Source organism: Lontra canadensis, unplaced genomic scaffold, assembly GCF_010015895.1.
Source record: "Lontra canadensis isolate GAN:19392208 unplaced genomic scaffold, GSC_riverotter_1.0 scaffold12, whole genome shotgun sequence".
Classification (NCBI taxonomy): Eukaryota; Metazoa; Chordata; class Mammalia; order Carnivora; family Mustelidae; genus Lontra; species Lontra canadensis.
In genome coordinates, this window is record NW_022631006.1 from 27,921,901 (window position 1) to 27,929,960 (window position 8,060).

At 34.9% G+C, this 8,060-nt stretch overlaps 1 protein-coding gene across 1 annotated transcript; it reads right to left on the reverse strand.

Moving 5' to 3' along the window:
• Positions 1-1,074: 1,074 nt before the first annotated feature.
• LOC116867450 (olfactory receptor 4K13-like) lies at positions 1,075-2,034 on the reverse strand. The gene has a single exon (XM_032857081.1). It carries the CDS (start codon positions 2,032-2,034, stop codon positions 1,075-1,077), a length of 960 nt encoding a protein of 319 aa, XP_032712972.1.
• Between the last annotated feature and the right edge of the window lie 6,026 nt (positions 2,035-8,060).

Genomic DNA, 8,060 nt, shown 5'->3' on the forward strand with positions numbered 1-8,060 from the left:
CAAGAAGCAAAAAAGTCTCAAATATACAACCTAACCTATACCTAAAGGGGCTGGAAAAGCTAACAGCAAATATAGCTTAAATCCAGCAGGAGAAGGGGTGCTGCCTCTGCTGGCCTTCTGGGAGAGAGACACATCACGCTGGCTTAGGGTCAGACCTGCCTTAGGATATATGCACTTGAGAGACACAGAGGCACAGGGTTTGGTATAAAGGGGTCCCACTTTCACTGAGGGCCACTCTGTTGCTCTCCAAAGTCCTGCAGTATTGGTGGTGAGGACAGAAATGGTGTCATCCCTCTTGTCCAAAGACAGGGGAATCTCATACCCCCTGCTGATAAGGAAGCCCTTAAAGAATAGCCAAGACCATCAATTCACTGAGCATTAAGAGTTCTCCTGGATTTTATCTTTGGCTGGAGTCTGGGATTCAAAACCAAATCTTAAGGGACCTGGTACAGTGCAGACCCATTCCTTTCCTCCAGAGAAAAGCCTGTCCATGCTGTGTCTGGTGTCCTTTGTCTTAGAAAAAATGGTCCAGTTTCTGTGCAGTGCACAGAATCTATGGTGTAGCACAGTGAAAAGCAGCAACCAGGTTATCCAACCTCTGTGCATGCCCCTGCCAATGAAAGAGTATTTGGGGGCACCTGCAAGGTCTTTTTGTCCTTGAAGAGGCAATATACTTCCTACCAAATGTACTCCTGGAAGGGAAATTTTCTCTCCAAGTGTGGCCCAGGAGATCTCTACAACACTTTGTGCACTCCCAGACTGCAATTTCTCTTTACTTAATGGAATTTAGTCTTTAACATTTCTTTTTCTTTTTTTTTTTTTTAATTTTCAGCATAACAGTATTCCTTGTTTTGGCACCACACCCAGTGCTCCATGCAATCTGTTGTCCGACTATAGTTACTGGGTCAGGTTTTTTTTTTTTTCTCTTTAACTCTTTATTACATTAAAAATATTATTAATTCCAACTGGATTAAATTTCAACTAAAATAAGTATAGTTGGGAAGAAACCAAACATGTCATATAAATGTAATGAAATGAACATTTGATAAATTCAGTATACATTATGAATATTTTTTAAAATCTACAAACAAAACAATACCAGTTTATTCTGAGGATATGTTTGGTCCTCAGTCTACTAATGGCTGCTTTCATCTCCTGATTTCTCAGAGTATAAATGATGGGGTTCAGTAAAGGTGTAATAATTGAATAAAACACAGAAAGAAATTTATCCACTGAAAAGCCACTGGATGGCCAAGCATAAATGAAGATAATTGGCCCAAAAAACAGAGTGACCACAGTAATGTGAGCAGACAGTGTGGACAGAGCCTTGGAGAGTCCACCAGAGGATCGACGTCGGACAGTTACTAGAATAACAGTGTAGGAAATGAGCAGGAGTATGAAGCAGATGAAAGACAACAGCCCACTGTCCACAGTTACCAGCAACTCCAGAATGTAGGTCTCAGTGCAGGCAAGTTTTAGAACACGGGGAAGGTCACAAAAAATATCATCTACTATGTTGGGGCCACAAAAAGGCAACGTGATAGTAAAAACCATCTGGCTCATCGTATGCACAAAACCAACAGCCCATGAGAGCAGCACAGAGCCCACGAGGACCCGGCGATTCATGATGGATGTGTAGTGAAGAGGTTTGCATATTGCAATGTATCGATCAACAGCCATGACTATGAGAAGAGTCATCTCACTGCCGCCTAAAAAGTGGAGGAGGAACATCTGAGCCATACAGCCCCACAAAGAAATAGTTTTATACTCTCTGAGGAAATCTGTGACCATCTTAGGGGTTGTGATTGTGGAAATACACATATCCAGGAAGGAGAGATTTCCAAGGAGGAAGTACATTGGTGTGGAGTATAGAAGTGAGTCAAAGGTTACAGTGACCACGATGAGAAGGTTTCCTGCCATAATTGCTACATAGGCCAACAAAAATATGAAAAAAAAGAAAATTTCAAGTTCCCATGTTTTGGTGAGTCCTAACAAAACAAACTCCGTTACCATTGAGCTATTCATCTTATTCATCTAGTCTATGAAGGGGTTTTCAGAAAGTCGTTAAAATGTAGAAAATCTGGAAAAAAGTGACAGTTTAACCTGTGATAATTTTGAAGATATGGCCATATAGAAAGTAGTATTTGATTCATATACAAAGAGAGAAGATGGACATTTCTGAAAAATACATTTTAATTGATTAATTCATGCAACATTCACATTACTGTATTTTTTTCAGTAAGAAAAGTCATAAAAGATGAGAAGTTTATCATAAAATTTTTAAACATAGTTTGCAGGCACAGATTGTCTCCACATTGATTTGTTGTTTTTATCCTGAGTTTATGAGCAATGAGTTCAATAGGTCAAGCAGTCCAAGAGCCAAAAGGCCATTAGTCAAATGAGTTAGTTCAAGTGTATAGAAACATAGTCATTAAACTGTGGTGCCTATTATTTTATCTTTTCCCCCTTTCTCCTGCTGTAATTTGAAATAGTCAGGTAAGTGCATGTGACTTGAATCCTACTCAGCAAATAACTTCAGGAATTTAGCAAATTCTTCCTGAAGCTTTAAACTGGCTATAGTCTGTGGTGTGTTCTTACCCTCCCCCACAAAAACTATAATAAAACAAACTTCCCAGTTTCTGCACAAGAACATAAATATTTCTCAGCGTACAGATTTCCTTTTTTCTTTTCTTTTCTTTACTCCTCCTCTCCTCTCCTCTCTCATTTCTCCTCTCACTTCCCTTACCTACCTCTCTCCTCCTTTCCCCTCCCCACTCCTTTCACCTCTTCCCCCTTTTCCTCCTCTTCCCCCTGTTTTCCCTCCTTGTTTCTTTCCTGTCTTTTTTTTTCCTCTCCTTTTCTTCTCTTCTCCTCTCCTCTCCTTCCCCTCCTCCTCCTCTTTCTCTACCTCTTCCACCCCCTCCTCCCCCTCCTCCTCCTCCTCAACTACCACCTCCTCTTTGTTCTTCTGTAGAGCTCTTTATCTTAAATACTTCGGTTTCTGGACAAAACTGCTGACCTTGGCTGTTTAGCCTTTTTGCCTATTTGCATCAGTCTCTTGTTGCTAGGTTCTTGGCTGAAGTTTGCTTTCTTGTCCCTTTGCAATCAGTTTATAGGAGGACTATGACCAACCAGCAGACTTTTTACAAATAAATGTTTCCTTGGTTCCTACATGCTTATCTTCTTTTGTACCCAGTGCTTTCCTCTGATATTTCATACTTGTGTGCAGACTTTTTCTTGACTCTTACACTGGCTCATGTATCTTTGCCACTTGTACTTTGTGTGTATTCCCATATTGAGCTGACACTGATCGCTTTTAAATACTTTTCATTTTGATTTAGATCTTTTGGTCCCAGATTTTTTTTTCCTGTTTTCTTCTTTTTGAAAAACTATTAGTGATACACACCAAAGACACAGACATAGTTACTGAATCATACATACACACATAAACACAAATACATATACCATGTTCTAATTCTGGAGCCCCAGAACAGATTGTGGAAAATCTACTCTGAATATACATTTTTTGACTTAATAGTTCATAAAATACTCAGATACTATTATTTAGCCCAACTATCAGAATAACGGAAGAACAAGAACAAAAAACCTTGAACCAAGAGTCAAGATTTACATTCTAGTCCTGGCCTCTACATTTACTCGGGAAATATGGTCTTAATTTTTTGAACATTGATTTATTTTTCTATATACATAAAGTAATACCTACTCCTCAACCTCACAGATTGTTATGAGACTACCAAGGATAACATATATGGACTATATTTGTGTATTTCATTGTATACCCATAGGTACTATGTATGTGCATTCACAAAATTCTGTCTTTAGCATTATCTCATTTTTTGGTGACTATAAATTTACCCAAACCAATAAGAACCACAGAAGAATTTTACTATGGAAGTCTTGGTAAAAAAGACAGTCTAAATGAATGTTTTTCTCTATTAAATTTAATGATATAATTACCTATTTGTCTTAATTATAAAGATTTATTATCATCATTGGTATTCTATTTCATGTAGTAAGTGAGTCACATAGTATTTATGTGTAGTTTCAAAACAATGCAGTCTTCAGACTCAAAATACTAAGGGAAAAAATCTTGAGAATTATAAAAGTAATTTTTATAGTTCAATAAGTAAAATTGGAAAATAATAAGCAAAAACCAATACTTATTAATTTAGGATTTTTTGGAATTTCATGAGCCTCTTTATAAAATATATACAGCTAAGTGTACATATAGATGGATTCAAATATGTTATTATAGATGAAATCATTCAATATGACAATTTGTACATATGATCAAAGATGAAATATCTTTAAAATATATTTTTCTACTTAGAGACAAGTAGAAATAAATTGGAGAATGAAAAGAAAATTCTTCCTAACTTGAGCCAATAAGCCTCAAATGGAAAATTTAAACTTTTGAGGATGTATATTATACAAATACAGTGAACTGAAAGGAAATAAAAAATAATTGAATAAATGTGAATCACAAAAGCAAAGCCAACCACGCTGAAAATTTTATTAAAAAAGAAAAATGAATCAAGCGTGGTTTGGTTTCTCTCTAGTAGGAATTTTGTCTGAGAATGGATAACCTGTGATTGGAGAGCCTAGCTCTTTTTGTGACATTTATGTGACTTAAGGATGAAAAATTAGTGCCATTTTTTCAACTTTGGTGGCCTGCCTAGGGAAAAAAAAAAATGCTGTGAAATGTCCAATACTGAGTATCTATATTTAGTAATAATGTCTTTTCTATACATTTACACAAAAGGACTTAAACAGTATATGTAGAAATATATACATAACTTTTAATAAAATAAGAGTTGTACAGTTTGTATTGATCCTGAGGGTTTTTTTTTATGAGTCTTTTTTATGAGAGAGTTAAGTCATGTATAGATTAGATAACCCATGCCCAAGTAATATTCACTCACCACAAAAAATGTTTGGAATAGAAAAATCAGATTTGCTGTCAGAATAACCATTATAAATATTTTTAATTAAAAAGTTAACTTGTACATTTAATAGAAAAAGGCTCAGCATTTAAGATGTACAAAAGTCTTTGTTCTCATATAAAGATCATATTTAAAATATTAAAATTAATTGCTTTAAATGTAGGTAGAAAAAAGGCCAGTGTGTTTAGAAGAATAGGAAATAGTCCTTGGGTTGTAAAATTACCAAAGAAATTTATTAGCAGTACAATTAGGTAATTATATTGAATGAAAGGTTAAATGACTTCAGTGAACAAAATAAGTGTACTTGGGGGGAAAATTTTTTTTAATTTATTTAAATTAATCATTTATCTTAGTTCATGTGTTTTCTGTATTGACATAAATACTCAGTAATGTTGATAAGTAATATGAAATCAATGTTTCTTATTTTCTTGATATGAGACTTTATTATTTTATGTTTCAGACTTATCACAGATGCTATACTTAACCAAGGAGAAACCTAAATTTTCCATTCTTTTAATATTCTAAATCATTTTGCCTTTTTATCCCATAGTGATAACTAATTTGTTTATAATCCCAGAATACAAACTTGAACTATAAAACTGACCCCTCAAATCAGGAACATGGCTCTTGTTCTTAGTGAAAGTAGATACATTGTAAAATTGCTAGTTGACCAAAATTATCTTTTACTGTTGCCCTCATGATCAGAATAATATTGTTTCATTCAGTTCTAAGTTTCTTATAAAACAACTCCTCCTTTATTAAAGTATATAATTGCAGTTTTTTGTTAGCACTGCCATTTAAACCTACCAGTTCTGAGGAGTGGCCTCTTCAAAGATGTGCAGAAACAGTTAGATCCTGAATATATATTGTTTATCATTTTCACCTTCATGAATATACAGGACAATAATTTTCAGGTACAAAAAAAAAAAAAGAAGAAAAGAAAAAAGGGCAAGGACAAGAAACATAAATAAAATGCAGGCTGGTGATCAATTCCCTAAAGGGAATTACTAAAATAAACATGGTGATGTTCCCGAGAGTTCAGAACAAGGACTTCTCTCATTATTTAAGTGGATTGTAATTCTCCAAGTGTATCAGCTATGTGAACTTTCTCTAGTAGGTGCTTTCCAGCAAAACCACTAACTCAAGTGTTTTGATTGGGAAGGATATGCACATTTATAGAAAATGATCTATCATAAGTGATAGACTTGAGGAAATTATAATTCTATTAATTAGGTTTCATCCATCTGAATATTTATAATTAGTAACTGAATGCATTTATTCAAGTAAAATTAAAATAATCTACACTGTTCAAGGCATATAAGGAAATTTATATACTAGAGACCAGTTATGAGCAGAAAAAAATATCATTTTACCATAGAAGGGGAGAGAACAGACAGAGAGAGGAGAGAAAGAGAGCAAGTGAACCAGCACACACAAAGTAGGAGCAAGAAGGAGAGGCTTTCATCATGGTAAGCAATAAACGATGAGTTAGTGGAGTTTAGCATTCAACAACCATTCTAAACATTTAGAATTCTTTAGTCCTTTACAATTATGTAGAACTTGAAGATGACTCAAGACTATGAAAAGAAGGTCATGGAGGCAACTATAGTAAAACTTTTATAGTAAAACAATATAGATAAAATAAAGGCTAACAGTGTGACAATGTATGATTGCTCATGAATTCATTTGCCACAGGAATTTTTCTGTGTCCCTTGTACTATAGCTCTTCCATGTTTGTCTAATTGGAATACTCTTGAAAAGATTACAAGAAAGTAAGGGGAGTAAATGTATGATAACTGTGGTGCCACATTCATTTCCAAAGTCCATAGAAGACATTCCTAATAGGTTTCTCATTCTTTCTGACTGAGCCTAGGAATTTTTTAACTTAAATTCAATTTAGTTAACAGTTTTTTAAAATTTATTTTACCCATGAAGCCATTAGCAATTAGAATTGCCATGAAAAATAAGTCTTTAAAACATATTTTGCTGGGGCGCCTGGGTGGCTCAGTGGGTTAAAGCCTCTGCCTTCGGCTCAGGCATGATCCCAGAGTCCTGGGATTGAGTCCTGGGATTGAGCCCCACATCAGGCTCTCTGCTCAGCAGGGAGCCTGCTTCCTTCTCTCTCTCTCTGCCTGCTTCTCTGCTTACTTGTGATCTCCATCTGTCAAATAAATAAATAAAATCTTTAAAAATATATTTTGCTAAGGAGATATATGCCACAGTGTAGTGTGGCATTTGAGATGTTTGCAAGAAAGAAAAGGAGACTTTAATATGGAAATTAGGAAGATAATATTAGACCAATATTGGATGTCCTGACTTGATTACCCAAATCAGTTGATAAGTGTGGTATGCATCGAATTTTTCAAAATAAAGTTGAACTGTTAGGAGTGCATGGCCTAGTGCCAAACTCAAATAGGACAAATATACTTAAAAAGGAAGAAAAAGGGATAAGGAGGGAAAATATGTAAGTTCGATATTCAAAGTATATTTTAAAACTTTTGCACAGCAAAGGAAACCATTGGCAATACAAAAAAGTAACCTACTGACTGGGGAAAGATATTTGGGAGTGATATATCTAATAATGGGTTAATATATAAAATATATAAAGAATGTATATAAGTCAACACCAAAAAAATAAAAACAAAAACAAACAATCTGAATAAAAATGGGCAAAGGTCCTGCATTGATATATTTTCCAAAGTAAGCCATACATATGGTCAACAGACTCATGCAAAGATGCCCAATATGATAATCATTAGGGAAGTGCAAATCAAAACCACAATGACATATCATCCACCTTACATTTGTCAGAATGTCTAGAATCACAAGACAAAACAGTGTTGGTGAGGGTGTGGAAAATAAGGAACTCTTAAGTTCTGTTGGTGGGAATGTAATTGGTACAGCCACAAAGAGAAACAGTGTGGAGATTCCTCAAAAAAATTAAAATAGAATTACAGTATGATCCAGTAATTCCACTGCTGGGTATTTAACAAAAGAAAATGAAAATGCTAATTTGAAAAGATATATGCACCCCTACATTTATTGAAGCACTGTTCACAATAGCCAAGATATGGAAGCAACCAGTGTTCATCACTA